The sequence below is a fragment of the Crocodylus siamensis genome, chromosome 12 (genome assembly GCF_052110815.1).
Source record: "Crocodylus siamensis isolate JL-2025a chromosome 12, ASM5211081v1, whole genome shotgun sequence".
Lineage (NCBI taxonomy): Eukaryota > Metazoa > Chordata > Crocodylia > Crocodylidae > Crocodylus > Crocodylus siamensis.
This window is the reverse complement of record NC_143406.1, coordinates 19,848,728-19,865,951: the sequence shown is the minus strand read 5'-3', so window position 1 is coordinate 19,865,951 and position 17,224 is coordinate 19,848,728. Positions and strand designations below refer to the sequence as shown.

The following is a 17,224-nucleotide window of genomic DNA, read 5'->3' as shown; positions in this document are numbered from 1 at the left end:
GTATGGGAAGAGCTACATTTGATCTGAGCCTTTGAGGTGACGAGAAGCAGATGAAGACTGTCAATGTGTCAGACACCTATGAGCCTCCATCATGTTCCATGGTTCACAAGAACCATCCCAACCATGCTGCACTTACCAGTAAGTTTCAGTTGCTTATGGTAGCTTGAGGAGAGAAGCTGAGACTCATGGAGCTGGCAGGCTTATGGGGAAAACTGAGGGATAGAGATGTTGGAGAGTTTGAGCATGCGGCAGTACAGAGGCTGTAGAGCTTGTGGCAGGAAAGTAAGGCATGGGGGGCTGGAGGGATCATGGGGGAAACTAAGGCTCACAGAGGGGAGCAGGGACAGTGTGGAGGGCTTGGAAGGCTCCAGATTTTAGCCAGTGAGACATTAGCCAGATGAGTTTCTTCTGAAACAAGGGGACAGAAGTTAGCAGGGAGGTAAATTACCAGTCACTAGCAGGGAGGAATGGGTAGCTGAATCTTCATAACATGATACAGTCCAGAAGAATTAAGCTGGAAGCCCATGGCCTATGTTCATTTGCACACATTATCTGCAAAGTTTTATACAATTTTTCAAGGGCACTTTCTTTTCCTTCAACAGATTATGCACCTGCCCCGCAGCCTTCAGGGAGATCCAACAACAATTCCGGGCCAAAGATGGCAACAGAGATGTCTGTACACTAGATGGCAAGAACTAAGCAGATGAAGTCAGATCAGAAGAGTTTGAGAAGCTTGTTGCCTCTTCCACAGTTGACTGGCAGCAACGGAGAGCTGGCTTGCTGTGTATAATTGGCATCAGGATTGCACCCAAAGCTTGATGAGGAACATCCAGCTCTTTCCAAGACTGCCAATTTCTGCAGGGTCATGTGGGAAAGGGGGTGGGGCTGGCAGGGTGCAGGCTGCTTGCATCCAAGCAGGAACTGTCTGTGCCTTTTTACCATCACCTGCTCCATCCAATCCCAGGCAAGGCCAGCAGCCTCATCCCAGCAGGGGTGTGCCCCCCAGTATTACCTTGGCCAGCACCCAGCGTTGGGCAGCTAGTGGCAGCCCTTGGAGCATGGGCATGGATACAAATCTCTCTGCCAGCTGCTGTCTGCCTGGAGCCTTCCTTCCTGCCAGCTTCCACCCTCCAATATATGGCTGTACACCAACCCAGGACTGCCATTCACCTGCTCCATCTAATGCCATGCAGCATTGGCCCCTTCCCTACCTGGGGCCAATGGCAAATGTCCCTACCCTTGCAGTTGCCTGGGCCCCAGCAACAGGGCATCAGTGATTTTGGGGGAGCATTCACCTTCCTTCACGCTACCTCTCCATAATCAGTGTGGCTCCTGGTTAACTTCTTCTTGGTACCAGCATCACGAGAAGTCCCCAACTTTTTCAGAGGCATCAGGAACATGGACCATGTTACTTCACTCCCTTGCAATTCCCCAGCAGCACAGATTTGGACCTGAAGCACAGATACAGCTCTGCAGCTATCCACTCCTTTGAGCCTTCTGGGTCCGATTGGGGCATGCTGAAGTGGCACTCTATGCTCTGGGACACTCCCTGCCAAATGGGTGAGCATTAGGCAGTTCCTGGGGTGCATGGGACCCCAAACCACCTCCTGATACTTGAAGACATGGTACAGTTTGCACCTTGCATGTTCGTTTTTTTTTAAATGTTTCCATTAGTTTCTTTAACGCTGTTGAAATATCGTTTGTAAATCTTTTAAAACAATTGCTTAAAAATGCTTTTTAATGTTGGAATTAAAAATAGACAGCTTCTATGGTAGAGACAGTGCTTCATAGAGTGCTCTATCTAGCTTTCATGCCTCAATTTGGAGCCCTCCAGCACCCCGTGCCTCAGTTTGGAAATGCTAGCCCCTTTTGGATGGCACAGCACACTTCCTGGATAGCAGATTCAGCCTTAGACTTGTCCACACCAAAATGGCTGCAACAGGTTGAAAGCTACTGGGGGTTGCCAAGTTCCCAATGCAATGGCCACCCACTTCTTATGGACACGGTTAGATTCAAGAAATACATGCATGGTAGAAAAGCTAGTACAACTAGCAATTCAAACCCAGTTCCAGTTACATTAGCACATTACCATTTATAATGGTATTAGAAGTCATTGATGGGCTCAGTGAAGATGTCACAAAATTTGAGCCATTGTGTAGGGTATATGGCCATTAGTTGTTCGCACCAGATGCAGAATCTGGGTGATGTACATTGGAAAGATGTACATCACAAGAGAAGCCTAAGGGGGGACCTGGTGGCCATCTATAAACTTACTGGGGGGACTGGCAGTGATTGGCAGAGACCTTGCTCCCCCGAGCGCCTCCCACAGTAACAAGGAATAACAGCCATAAGTTGTTAGAGAGTAGGTTTAGGCTAGACATTAGAAGGCACTACTTCACAGTCAGGATGGTTAGGATCTGGAACCAACTTCCAAGAGAAGTGGTACTGGCTCCTACCTTGGGGGTCTTTAAGAGTAGGCTTGACGTTTACCTATCTGGGGTCATTTGTGCCCAGTTTTCTCTCCTGCCCAGGGCAGGGGGTCAGACTAGAAGATCTACAAGGTCCCTTCCGACCCTACATCTATGAATCTATAATTAGTAAGGGGAACTAACTAGTTGGGGAGATTACCAAGGAAGATAGAAAATTCTCTAAAGTTGCATATTCAAGAGATCTGCTCTATTTCAATTAAAACAAGTCAGCCAAGACAACTGTAATACTTTGTTCTAGCTTAGATGCTTTTGCTTTTTACATTAACTCATCTGCACACTGCGCTAAGTATAGCAGTGGTCACCAACTTTTTTTAAGTAGGAGATCACCTCTAATATTTAAAAACAACCCAAGATCTACCATGCACTGCTGCTACCCCTCCACTTCCTCACTCAGCAGGTAAATCTGTGGAGAGGGAAGGGGAGGACAGATCGAGGCAGAGGGAGAAAAAATTATTTTGGGGTGCGCCTCCCCAGCAGGTAAGTCTCACCTGGCCGGGGCCCTGTTCAACTTACCCCTGCTCCTGCCTCTGTGGCACTGTCCCTCACTGCAAGGGCCTTGATCTAGCTCCCACCCCTTCCCTCCCCCATGGACTGATCTGCTGGGCTGGGGCATGCGCATGCATGCACACATGCACTAAGCCCCCTACTCCAGCCTTGGATGGACTCCCAGAGGCTCCAAGATCTACCACAAGAGGCTCAAAGATCTACCAGTGGACTGAGATCCAATGGTTGGTGACCACTAAAGTAGAGTCTGACAGTATGGCAGCAACAACAGAGTAGTGAGGAGAGGCAATTTCTCTGATTGCATATACTACTACTTGAGGCATTAAATCCATTAGATGTGTATACTTGGAGATTCCTAGGTGTTGAAGTCTAAATCCAGTGTCTCAGCCTAGGCTTATGTAGTTTTTCTCCTCAGAGTGCTGTTAGAAGACTAAGATACACGTACCACAATCACAATCTCTGCATTATCCCTGGCCTAAAATGATTCCAAAGAAGAAAGTACAAGAAAAAGTTTATTTAACAAGCCATGATAACAAATATGACACGCAGAGCATAAATCCTGGGATACATTTGAAGTTCCATCTATATTAGTTTTCAACAGTGTGAGCTAGAGAAGTTATCTTTCATTTATAGATGGAGCATCTGTACCCATCTGTTCCAGTTGACTTCATCTGGAAACACTTTACCAAGTCTGAGAGTACAGTCTATGGTAGGCTCATAAAATATTATTGTGGTCTCACTCAGTTTGGGATTAGATAGCTCTTCTCCTGGAGCTGGGTAAGAAAAGAGAGATACTGCTGATGGCTTTTTCATGAAGAATCTCCTGATGCATCCAAGAACTTCCAGGCCCTGTTGAAAAGCTGACATATTTTAGCTGGATAAAAAAGTTACACACACACAATTCTAAAGCCCAGTAAAATTATTCTGTGAAGGGTATTTTTACAGATCAAGAATTAACCTAATAAAAAGTAGGGGTGTACCAATAAAGATTTTCTTGGCTGATACTGACAGCTGATTATTAGCCAGCCAGATCGAGACCCCACACAGTGCAGGAGGGAGTGGGGCAGGAGTGAATGGAGCCCCAGCTAGACTGGGTAATGGGACAAATTGGAGCCTGGCGGTACATCTGGGGGCATGAGGTCCCATCACTGCATGCATCATGGGGGACCCAAGGCAGGGAGGCACATGCCCTTCTGATCTGTGCATGGAGGTGAGTGTGGGCTGCCGCTGTGGGCTGGGTTCTGCTGCACCTCTGCACCTCACTGCCGCTGCTTCAAGAGCAGCATTACACTCTCAAAACAGTGGCAGCGAGGCTTAGAGGCAGAGTAGAGCCCAGCCTGCAACAGCAGCCCATCCTCACCCAGCATACAGATCGGGGGAGTAAGTGCCCCTCACCTTGGCTCCCCTGCAGTGCATGCAATAGCAGGAACCCCTCCTTGCCTCTGACCATGGATGCACCACCAAGTTCCAATTGTCCCAAGACCCAGCCCAGCCAGGGCCCCATTAACCCCTGCCTCATTCCCTCCTGCACTGTGGTGGTCTTGATGTGCCCCCCCAAGCCCCTTCCCTCTCCCCTGCCCCATCCCTCCCCCCCCCACACACTTACCTGCTGGGTGTGCATTTCTGTCTGCATCTGTGTGCGTGTTTCTGTGTCTGCATCTGTGTGTATGTGTGCATCTGCCCCTCACTCCCAAGCCACAGCCCTCCCCCCCAGCCCTGCTGCTGCCGCTCAGGCCTAACCCACAGTACCCCACATCCTGACAGGGTATGCAGGAAATCTCTCCCCCCAGACTCCAAACCCCACACACCCATCCCCACATATCTTCCCCCACGCACCACACCCCCCACACCCCCCCAAGCACACAAAATACCTGCATAATTTTTCATAACTTTTTCCGTGCATAATTTCGAATTTTTAGCTGTGCATTTAAAATCACAATTAATCGCAAATAATTTTTTTTAATTGCACAACTAATCACAATCAAATTCTTTAATTGTTTAACAGCCCTACTAATTTACAAACTTTTAAAGTCTTGGCACAAATGATTATTAATGACCCATAACGAATGCCCACTCAAAATCACTAACTGTGCATCGTGCAACAGTCTGTGTTACTATACGCAGGTGTTAGCTTTTGATGTAATGATGCATGCTTCAGTTTGTTTTATAAACTCTTTACAGTGGCGTGGTGTGTGTTCTGCATATGAGGTGGTACAATGGCTGAAGATAATAAGGAGATGTTTTAAACTCAGACAGTTAATTTGTGCAAACACAAACAGATGAAGAGGAAATTTAGCTGACATTGATTTTACAATGTTGTTTGGAAAATAAGGAAACAATCAGTGTGGAAATTGCTCATCAACATGAGACAGAAAAAAAAACGTAGACAAAATGCACATTGCTGATAAGAATATAAATGCCTGTGCTGCTGCTAGTGTTTCAATGAATTTGAAATTAGGGGACCGATCAAGTGGGCCTGTACAGGTGAAATTTAGTAATTATCCCAAAAATCCTTTTGGCAAACAAAATCAATCAATCATTCTCATCATCGGTGTTCGATTCCCTTTATAAATACAGTGTACTGGCCAATGCTGTATTTTGCTATCCCTGTAGAATTATATATATATATATTTTTTTTTTTTTTACAGTTCTTCTGAATACAGGCAGTCCTCAGAAGACACAACTGGTTCCTAAAAACTGCATCTTAAATCAAAACGTTGCAACTCGGAACCAATTTTCTCATAAGAAACGTTATAAATGGGAGATTTGTTCCTGAACCAAGGCCTGATAATCTATTTTCACCAAAAATACCCAAGAATTTTGTACTCAATCAATTATAGATGACTACATTAATGTATTTATATTCTAAATAGCAATCATACTGATTTGGAAGGACTTATTTGAGGTGACTTTGCTGGACTTTCTGAAAGGCTCTTGGTTGGACTTTTTGAAGGGTTCTTGGCTACAGTCTTCTCAGGAGTCTTGTCTTTCTTAAAGAAAGTGTCCAAGGAAGTTTGGACAGATGTTCTCCAGGAACATGAGCGATGTAGCGAACTTGTTTGCTGACAAAGCGTCGCATTGGATCAAGCGTTGTAAAGTCAAAACTGACATCATAAAGTTGAAACAGGGTGTCAATTTATAAACGTTGTAAGTGCGAAACGTTGTAGCTTGAAATGTTGCAAGTTGAGGACTGCCTGTACAACGATAATGGTTTTTATAGAAAAGGGGTTGCGAAACTGGAAAAAGATAAATGAAAAGCTGAATAGTCATTCTAATTGTAAGGTTCACTTGGAATGTCTGAGTAAATGAAAAAATTGCCAGGCAGCAAGTAAATCGAGCTCAGTTGCATGTCACCTGTCGAACTCCCATAAGATGACTGTTCAGAGAATATGCTTGAAAAATTACTAACTTGCTGCTCTATGTTTCATGCCAGGGATTGGCCCTTAGGGGTCCTGATGAAAATGAAAAGTCAAGAAAATTCCCTCTGTTTTCTGAGTTATACTCCCTTTTTGCAAAATATGAGGAGCAATTTCAGAGGAAACTGCATGATACATTTAGCTTGACAGGCCAGGAAATTCAAAACGAGCTCCTGTACATTGCAACTGATCTGGTAAGGAAACAAATAGTTGAAGACACGAAGGATTTTATTGCCTGACTGCTGATGAAAGGTGGCCTTTTAAACAAAAGCAACTTTTGATCTGTGTGCATTACGTGGATGCTGACTTAAATTTGTACGAGCAATTTCTCTTGTTTAAAGTCTGTTCACAGTTTAGAAATGCAGAGGGGATCTATAATGGTCTCAAAGAAGATAAAGAGGAAGCTGGACTAAGTGCTGTTCCAATAGTGGGTCAAGCATAGGATAGAGTGAATGTTATGGAGTCATGTTATGGAGCATAACTCAACACAAATGGGGTCCAGCGAAAAATTACTAATGACCAGCCAACAGCTATCTAAATCCATTCTATGGCACATAAACTTAATCTTGTTCTTGTGGATGCTTGTAAAGTAAACAACAGTGATGACTGTTGTTAGGCCCTGCACAGAGTAAGGCTGAACTGGGAGCAGGCCTGTAGGACAGTCCCGGGGCGTGCTGAGTAGAGTCAAACTGGGAGTAAGCCTGAAGGCCAGCACAAGGGCCAGACCCATGAGTAGGTAGTTGTAAGTATAATAAGGGGACCCCAGGATGGTGCATAGTGTAGAGTTGCCCGGTGAGGGGCAAATGCAGCCCAACATTGGTCTAAAGCTACACCACATAGAGTAGGGGAACTTACAGGAACCAAAGTTGCTGCATGGTGGTACCAGTGAGAGAGCAGCTAAGCCCAAAGGCCCACAAGGGGTTGCTCAAGAACAGTGGAGTGTGGCCGGGGATGGGCAGAGTGCAAGAGGCCCCTGTGAGAAGGGGGTGGACTGCAAGAGGCCCCCTGTGAGAGGGGCGGAGTGAGTGTGAGAGTGAATGGAGCCCAGTTATGGAATGAATTTGTCCCAGCCTCAGACCACGGGAAGTAATCATAATCAGGATGCCATAGGCGAGGCACAGGCCATGGTATAAGGGAGGTTCGGAGCCATGGATAGCACCCCCCTGGCATCGAGGTAAGGAATGGGCAGCTTCCTACTTAATAAATCAAGTTCACAATCAAGTCGCGGCAGGCAAGTCAGAGCAGACTGCCCTAGGCAAGTGGGTGGGCCACTTTGGGATCTGGCCATGAAGGTGCCCCTGTCACACTGAGGCATAAAATCCATCGAGTTGACAAGTCTTAAGTGATACACACTGGGTGTGTGGGTGGAGAAATGTCAAAGAACGCAAGTCTAATTTAAAGGTTATTATCCAACGCCTAACTGATCTCTCTCAGCATGGAAGTAACTGGAATTTTGTTGAGGCAAATGGATTGCTGTACCAAGTGCAAAAACAGATTTTGTCATCCGTCTTGTTGTTTTTGAGTCATTATTGCATGTCGCTCAAAAAGCACTGCAGTCTGAAAAGGCCACACTCTCCACAGCAGCAAAAGTAGTTATTAGCACTGCCACAACTTTGGAAAATATGAAAAATGAACAAGCCTGGAACGGTGTCTGGGATGATGTCCTGTAATATGGGGAAAATGTAGGAATAATGATTGAGGAGGACAGAAACGAACTTGCTCAGTCTCCTAGGAAGACTTTAAAACCGGGCAACTTCGTTGTGGACTCAAGCTGTGGTGCAAGAGAGCATCTTTCCCCAGAACCACAAAATAATAAGCAAATTGGTATGTTCAGCTTTTTTTTTTCCCCCCCCCCCCCAATTGTCAGTGCTCTAACAGGGAAATTAAAAAGAGGTTTTCTGAGGAGTCTTTAACACTTGCCAGAAGTCTAATTGGCATTCTAGTCTGTGAACCTCAAGGAGTTGGTAAGATACTGGAAATATATGGGAAAATTGTGAGAGTCAATTCAAGTTTAGCTAATTTGGAAATGCAGATCACACACACTGATACTGAATCCTCCAGATGGGTTGTGGGGCTAGAAAATTTAAGATCCATGGTGACAGCTCTAGATAACCCCAATTTTGTCAAGCTTCTTCAGTGAGCTCTTATACTACGTGTTGGCTCTGTGAAATCTGAAGCATCTTTTACTGCAATGTGTTGGATTAAAACCTACTTAAGAACAATGAGTCAGAAATATTTTTCTGCATTATCCATTCTGAACATTGAGCCGGATATTACAAGAAACCTCAGCCCTGCAGAGATTGTGAGAACGTACTCAACCCAGGCAAACAGAAGTTATAATGAAATAGCAATAGGAAGAGTTCAGTTGAGCTTGCCCGATAGCATCAGTTCTTAATGGTGTCCCTTTATAGGCTAACTCTAGTTGTGGAGTGAGTTTGGATTTCCCAATAAAAGGAAAGAGCCAGAGACTGCAGGGAGAGGGGTTTGGGCTGTGGGTGATATGCGAAGTGTCAGCCTTTTGCTGTTTATTGTGTTGCCATAAGCTGTTAATAAAATCTGAGTGAAAATGCCATTTAATTCAAAAGGCAGACAAGGTTCTTAGGGTTAATCTGGTATCTTTTATTAGACCAACTTAAATAGTTGGAAAAATTCTTCCTAGCAAGCTTTGGGTTTAAATACCCTTTGTCAGGCTGGGGAAGCATATGCAGTTGGTGTGTGCTCTTCCTGGATGGAATGAATAGTAAAGAAGCCAAAGGCTGGTATGCATGCAAGAAAGCCAAGGTGAAAATGTAAATTGAGAAGTCAGTGGGTGAAAGAAAGGCTGGCGGGTGAGGGGAATGAATGTAGCTGATACACAGTGGATAGGTACCTGGGGAGTCAGATGTTAGGCAGGTTATGTCATAAATCCAATGTCTATATTTAGTCCATGATTGTTTGCATCTAGGAGCTTGATGAAATACATAGGCTTATCTGTGAAAAGAGTTTTGTAAACTCCCTTTGAGGATTAGAACTGAGAGACTGGAGAGAAAGTGGTTTTCATGTGAGAAATGTGCCTTCACAGGTAGTTAGGTATTCTTGTCTTTAAGCACACATCTATCATTCTGGTGGACAGTTGTTGTTTGGTCTCATCTATATATTTTCCATCAAGGCGTCTGGTGCATTGGATGAAGATATATCACATTTCTGGATGTGCAGCTGTAAGATCCAGGAATGCTGATGGTTCTGTTGTGGGGTGTAGTAATTGTGGGGGTGCTGGGGATGTTGGCAGGTTTTACATGTCTTGTCATGGCATGGTCTGGATCCATTTGGTGCGTTTTGGACTGTAGGAAGTTTCATTCTGGTGATGAGGTTGGCAAGGTTCAATGCTTGTTTGAAGGGTAGGATGGATGGTTCTGGAAAGATCTCTTTAAGACTTGGGTCTTCTTCTAGTATGGGTTACAGATGTATGAGGATTTTCCATATAGGTTTGAGGGTGGGGTGATATGTCATAACCATAATCGCAGTGGTATGAGATTCATGGGGGGTTTTCTTCTGTACTCTAGCAATTTTTCATGTGGTATCTGGGTGGCTCTTTCAAACATGCTATTTCAAATGCGATCTCTCTCTTTGGAGGAGTGCCCTTGTTGAGTGAAAGCATTTTGAAGATTTGTGAGGTGGCAATCTTGGGTGTTGTCCTCAGTGCATATTAGGTGATATCTGAGGGCTTGGCTGTATATTACAGCTTGATCTACACACATTTAATACAAAATGGGCTCATTCTCATTTTTACAAGCTTGCTACAGTATAGTTAATACTATGATAAATGCATTGTGTAAGTATATTTGAGTAGGCACATATCATTTGGATCAGCAAAAGCACCACAAAAGAAGTATCTTTTAAATTTAAGTTTTACTCAGCCCCACTGACTAATATTTTCTCCCTCTGCCTATGCTCCTCACTCTGTCCGGGGTAGGGCCAGGGGACTTTTCCAGGGTAAGAGAAACCAGACCACTCCTCCCCCACAGTTGGACCCCAGGTCCCGGAATCTGGACTTCAGTGGTTGAGGGGGACGGGGCTGGGGCCCCTTCCCTTCCTGGTGCTGGTGCCGCTGCTACCAGGGGCAGGCTGAATGGACCTGACCCCAGCCCCAGGAAGGGCAGGACTTGGCTGGGCTGAGGGTAGGGTGACACATGCCTGCCACTCTTCCCAGTCCTGGGTCCCATGTACTGCCTTGGCTGGGCAGCACCCCTCGCCTTGCCCCACTCCTTTCCTCACCATGGGAGCCTCGATCTATCCCCAAATGGTCCCTCCCACACACAGACCTACCTGCAGAGAAGTGGTCTCAATGCTACCTGGCCAAGTGCATGTGGCACCCCCTGCATCCTGCTCCCAGCATCCCCTCGCTGCCTGCCTGCAGTTTCGCAATCCCTGCAGTACACTGTGAATCCAGGACAAATGCTATGCCAGAGTCATGCAGCCCGGGACTGGGACTTGTCCCAGTTAGGGATAGGTGGTCACCCTAGATGAGGGGCCAGGGGAGGATCCTGCTGCACACAGCAGGGAGGAATGGCTTCCTTACCCTCTGCCCTCAGGGCATGAACTCCTGGGCATTGTGGGCTGAATCATGCAGGCTGAGCTGGGCCAGGGCCAGAGACCCTTCCCTGCCCCAGTCACATCTCTGTGGCACAGCACGTGCCCCAGCCCCAGCTCTCAGTCTACATTATGCCCGTGCCTGGGACACTGCACCAACTGCTCTGCTCCAGCCCAGTCTGGACTGCCAGTGAGGGGTTGAGGGTAGGGGTGGGAAGTGGCTCAGGCCCCTGTATCCGGATCGGGCCCTCCACACTAAAGGTCACCCTGGCTTGCAAGAGGGAACCCAGGTGTCCAGGGCCCCAGCCAGAAGGCATAATTATCGGTAAACATTATAGTCTACAATGGCCAAAAAACAGCTGATAATATGATTTCCCTTTTATCGGTGCCAATCTAATAGGCACCCAATATATGTTGGTGCACCTCTAATAAAAAGCTTGTTTGTTCTTTATGAGAAACTGACACTGGTACAGTTTACAGCCATCATTCCCAAACTGATTTGTGGACTGCACTTCCCACACCCCATGTACAGTCAATTAACAGTGAAAAGGCATAAATAATGCAGGTGAAATTCCATACCCATAGGAGCTTTAAGAACAGGATTCCAGTTCAACAGAAATTTAGGTCTCATTTTACAAGGAAATCCTAGTTGCAATCACTACCACAGGAATTCAAGAGAACAGGTACTGCCAGCTGGCATTCCCCACCCTGAGCTAGGATCAGTTTGCTTTAGGGGCAGGAAGGAGTTTCTCCTCAGTAAAAGGAGTTTGTGGTCCTTTCACAGTTGACCTCCCTCCTGTGACTTCAAACAAGATAACCTATTACAACAGTGTAGATGCTTGAGACCACCTCTGTATCACTTGGGTGGAACACAGAGAGATAGTTAGCCATGTTAGTCTGAAGTCAGGCAGAAGGCTTTTGGTAGAACAATTACACTAAGCCAAGGGTGTCAAACTTCTCCAGCCCTGTGCAAGTAGCATTGGATCAGTCTCAGGGCTACATTAGACACACAAACCACCCCCATATTCCAGATCCAGTGAGTGCCCAGGAGAAGCCATTGTGTCCGGTAAGGTCCTGCTCTGCCTGCTTTGGGGATGTACCACACATAGTGGTAGCTCCACTGCCTTGAGGCTGTGCTGCATAGCCACAGAGGGGCCACTGCATGCAGCACAGCCCTGGAGCTACAGAGTAGCTGCTGCTTAGCTCATAGTGTGCAGTGTATGGAGCCAAGTGGCACATCCCATATGCTACCTGTGGGTTGCCCAAAGACCCAGAGGCAGCACAAAATGCTGGATGATATGGCTCAGGGGCTCAGCTGAGCACTAAAATAAGGTAATCGTAAACATTTGATGACAGTTACCTGCAATATCTCTAAGACAGCAACAGGCTGCAGTACACCTTTATAATGCTGTATTATGCTGTTTTCCATTATGCCAGGCTTTGTCATGACGTGGTACAGCACAGCTTCCATCATTCCCTTGCACACTGGTTTATTCAGGCTCCCATCCACAATCCGCCATGGCCTCCCAATGAAGCAGACATTCTCACATGCTCTGCAAAGAGAATGTAATTTTAGCTCAGTCAGGTGAAAAATGCAAATTGCTGACTATCTTCTCTTTCACTTCTCTGTGCTAGTAAAGAACTGAAAGAAGTAAATTAATGTAATTCACATACAAGTCAATCGTTCCATAACTTGGGACAAACAGCTGCTGATCACTCCTTAGTCTTTGCATAGAAGTACTGAAAGAAATGTTCATGCGACTACCAGGGCTTCCGAAGTCAGAAGTGCTGCTTGCTAGCCATACTCCAGAGACTGTTCCAGAAGGGGAGTTTATCATGGGTGGTATATAAATATCCTGATAATGGAGTTGGCTGCATCCACATGAGATGCTGACTGTACAGTCATTACTGTGCAGTCATTTAGTACTTGTATAAATGGATGAATGGCTTTTTTGTCTGACTACTGTGCAGTCACAGTCTCATGTAGATGTGGCCAGTTACAATGTTTTCTATTTAACAGTGGGCTAAGCTACACTGAGTTTTTTGTAATCATTTGATACCAGAGCTAGATAGAATAAACACAGCTGCATGGGATGTAATTAAATAGACTAGAAACCTTGCTGGATGTCTTTCACTACAGTGCAAGTTTAGAAGATGAGGTCTGGAAAAGGCCCTATTCCTATATTAGTAAATTGCCCATCAAGAATGATGTGGGGGCCTGGCAGGGACAGAGCCCCATGTCTGGCCCTGCGCACCCCTCCCCGCTGCTCATCTAGCCCTGCTCCACATCCCCACTGCTCTGGATCCAGCCCTGCTCCACCCCCACCCCCTGCCGCTCCTTGTCTGGCCCTTCTCTACCCCCCACACCACTTCCGCTGCTTTGGGTCTGACCCCAGTCCCCCTCCTCCCCCGCAACTTTGGGTCCAACCCCAGGCCCCCCCCCCGCCACTTTGGGTCCATCTGGCTCACATCCAGCTGCCTTCCTGCTCCCCTCTCTCCCTTCCTCCCTGCTGCCTCCCCCTACTTGCCAGCTGTTCTGGGGGGCATCAGGGCTGGGCAGGGGAGGGGGCACAGTCACTGTGATACTCCCTTTGCCCTCAAGCAGGGAGACAGGGGGAAGCCCTGCTGCTTGGAAGGATGGGGCATGTTTCCCACTGCAAAACTTCCCCGGCAGCAGTGCAGATTTGGGCCCATGCAGCGCAGGCTGCTTGGACAATTGCTACCCGCCCTCTTGGCGCAGTTGGCCAGAAGCATTACAAATGGACAGGCAGACAGGTACACAGACAGACAGACAAAGCTTTTTATTATATTAGAATTATGATTTCTGCATGGGTGCACAGAAACAAAAGCTTATTATCGGTTGTCTGTTTCTAGGTGGGGAAGGCAGATAGCACCACTGACAGGGCTTTCTACTACAGTAAAAGCTCTGTTAACCAGCACCTTACAAGCCAGCATGTTCTATTAACCAGCCTGCTGGCTTGTAAGGTAAAGTGAAACTGGAAGTGCCCACTGTGGTACTTTCGGTTTCTCAGAGCCCCCACGGCCTGGGGCAAAGCAGCCTATACTGCTGAGCCCCGATGGCCCGGGGCATAGCAGGCTGCATGGGGCCCACCTCTGTCCCTTGGGGCCTGTGCGAGGGGCGGCAACGCTGCCGGAGGGGCGGCGACATCCTGGATGCGGTGGGAGAAGCGGCAGCCCAAACAGGCAAAGATGCCTGTTCGGGCTGCTCAGTTAACTGGCATATTTTGTTATCCAGCACCCCCCATTCCCCTTGGGTGCTGGATAACAAAGCTTTTATTGTACATGCTGCACTTATTCTCCATAGGCCAGGGATGAAAGAAGGTTGGGACATAGCTCTGTATTATCTACAAGTTTTGAATTTCCTTTATCCATTACCCAAATTTGGCATGGATATGGTACAGAAACTACTCATCAGTGGCAGATTAAATCCCAGACCATATCCCTGCACCCTGAAGCTGAGAGGCCCGAGACTACTATGACCAAAAAGAAGTGATAAGCGGTGGTGGTTGATGAATCCCTTCTGCAGACCCTTGAGTCCTCCATCTGCCAGCCTCACTGGTTGGCTCAGGTCTGCTGCTTGCTAGGATCCTGTATCTGAAAGATCATAGAGAAATTGCTGAGGTTCATCCAGCCCTCTGATGACAACCCATAATGGTCATTCATCTGGACACTAATAATACTGCCAAAGGTGACCCTGAGCAGATCAAAAGTGACTATGGGGTTCTTGATGCAAGGGTGAAAGGATCAAGGGTCAAGGCAGGAGCATCCACATCAAGAAGATCAACACATGGCTATGTAGATGGTGTTGTCAGTGTAGCTCTGGCTTCTTTGACCATAGGGTTATGTTCAAGAAAGAAAGATTGTTGGGAAGAGATGGGGTCCACCTGATAGAGGGAAGAATGTCTTCACTTACATACACACAACAAAAGTCCAGAGGTAAGTAAAGAGCCAGAGGACATTGATAAAACCAAGTAAGAGGAAGCAATAAAGGAAGCCTTAATGTTCTCAGAGAGAAAGTTGAGCAATTGCTTACTTGCTTCAAATGTCTGTATACTGAATTGACAATCATGGGGAATAAATATGAAGAATTGCAAGTCCTAGTACAATTAGGGAATTCCAGGGCAATTGGGATAACAGACTTGGCGGGACTGTCAAGGATAACATTTTGGAATAAATGGTAGAGAGGTCAACTTTTTTGGAGGGTAGGGAGCTCTTCTCAATTTGCTACTCATGAACAGGGAGGAATTGGTTGGGCATACAAAGGTAGAAGGCAACACGTGTGGCAGTTAGGCCTGTGCAAAGCAACTAGTATTCACTTTTGATTTGGCCAATTCGGGGGACAATGATTCGATTTGGTGATTCAAATCATTGTCCCGAATCAATTCCGCTGAATCTGATTCAGAGATTCAGCTGTTGCCGAATCAGCTGAATCACACAGGCCCCATCCCCCACCTGCTCTCAATGGCTGCACCACCCACCCTAGCTTCCAATCTGGGGGGGGGGGGGGGGGAAAAGCTCCCACTCATGAGCTGCTGCTGGGTAGGGGGGCTGTCCTCACTGCCCCATGCCATATGGGGGGCTCTGCCATGAGCCCCCCAACTCCTGCCTGCTCCCCCTGCCCCCTCACCTGCCCCAGCTCCTGGCCCTTTAAAAAAACCCAAAAAACCAAAAACCAAACAACAAAATACTCTGGGTTTACTTGCTCCTGCCCAGCAGGGGGCGATCCCTGATGTCCCCCACTGCATGGGGGGGCTCTGCATGAGCGCCCCGAAGCCCCAAGGCCACTGCAGGAGCTGGTGAATGTGGGTTTTTGTTGTTTTTTTCTTAAAGGGCCAGAGCTGGGACAGGTGGGGATGCTGGGGTGGGGGGTGGGAGCTGGAACAGTGGACAGGGGTTTGTGGGCTCGTGGCAGAGCCCCCCCATATGGCATGGGGGCAGTGGGGATCACCAAGCAGTACCTGGTGAATGGGGCCTTTTTTTTTTTTTTTTTTTTTAAAAGGGCCAGGAGCTGGGGTAGGTGGGGCAGCCATGGTGGGGGCGGGGCTGGGACAACTGGCAGGGGTCAGGGGACACTCAGGGGAGCAGGCAGGGGATGGGGCCTGGCACAGGTCCCCCCATGGTTCCCTCCCTGGTCCTTTAGCCTCCCCTCCCCCGCCCCTACTTACCGGCACAGAGTCAGGGGTCCACCTCCCTGCTGCAGCCTGCAGGGACTGCTCGAATTGCTGAAGCTCTCCAAATCTTTTCTGAATCGATTTGGAGTGCTTCAAATCGATTTGGACCTTTTAATTGGTCCCGATTCAATTCAGAGATTCAGCCACCAAATCCGGCTGAATCTCTTCCAAAGCGAATAAGCACCCAAAGCTTCACACAGCTCTAGTGGCAGTGACCACAAAATGATGGAGTTCAGGATTCTAAGGAAATGAAGGAAGGCAGGTGGAAGAATAAAGACTGGAATTCAGAAAAGCATATTTCAACAAATTCAGGGAACTGGCAGGCAGGAGCTCCTTAGAGGCAAGTCTGAGGGGAACTGGAGTCCAAGAGTACTGGTTGTACGTTAAAAGATACTGTACTGCAGTAGCCGTAATTGCTTTATATTGCTATTTTTATAATGAATCTTGTTATGATTTATTTTTCATAATATTTTAATCAGTCATTATTATTCTGTATCAAATATTAAATAACCATGGAATTAACTATCTAGTTTAAATTCCCAATTGCTTAGCATATATATCTGACCTGTAGGTCTCATGATTTTAGAACTTAAATTTAGTATAAGAAAAATGCTTATGTAAGGTCTGTGGTATATCTGGCATGTCTGAAAAGAGGTAGTGAAAAAATGAATGATGTATGTAACAATGTGAAGGAAGACAGTCCTCTTGCAGCAGGTGTAAATAACCTTCTGTGGTTTAACAGTTAAAGGTTGTAGCAATGTTGAGTTAGCAGTTAAGGACTACCAAATACTAAATCATGCCTTCACCCTGATGGTGGAAGACAAGCAACAGTCCTCCTTGAAGACTGCAGACCACAAGGCCAGCAGATCACGTCCTACCAATCCCAGCCTGCCAATGGGACATGGAGGATGACTTTCGCATCTGACTCAGCAGAATCCATAGGCTTGTATGGACAGTTATCACTACAAAGAATAAACACAAAGAAAAGGCTTTGGGTCTGCAAGAAGGAATTTTGGGTGCGTCCAACAAGTCCTGACTCCATTCCTTGTTGTTG

General features: G+C 46.8%; 1 protein-coding gene across 3 annotated transcripts in view; it reads right to left on the bottom strand.

The window, feature by feature from the left end:
• Positions 1 to 3,492: 3,492 nt before the first annotated feature.
• Positions 3,493 to 17,224, bottom strand: part of GTF3C1 (general transcription factor IIIC subunit 1) — a 154,881-nt gene continuing 141,149 nt past the window's right edge. For 2 of the 3 annotated variants that reach the window (XM_090024838.1, XM_090024839.1), the window contains exons 36-37: positions 12,339 to 12,531; positions 3,493 to 3,842 (exon numbers count right to left, since the gene is read on the bottom strand). In XM_090024838.1, coding sequence (XP_089880964.1) covers positions 3,621 to 3,842; positions 12,339 to 12,531 — 415 coding nt within the window. In that variant the 3' untranslated portion in view covers positions 3,493 to 3,620. Of the gene's footprint in view, positions 3,854 to 12,338; positions 12,532 to 17,224 lie in introns of all 3 variants that reach the window. The other variant, XM_090024840.1, reaches the window with a different exon arrangement.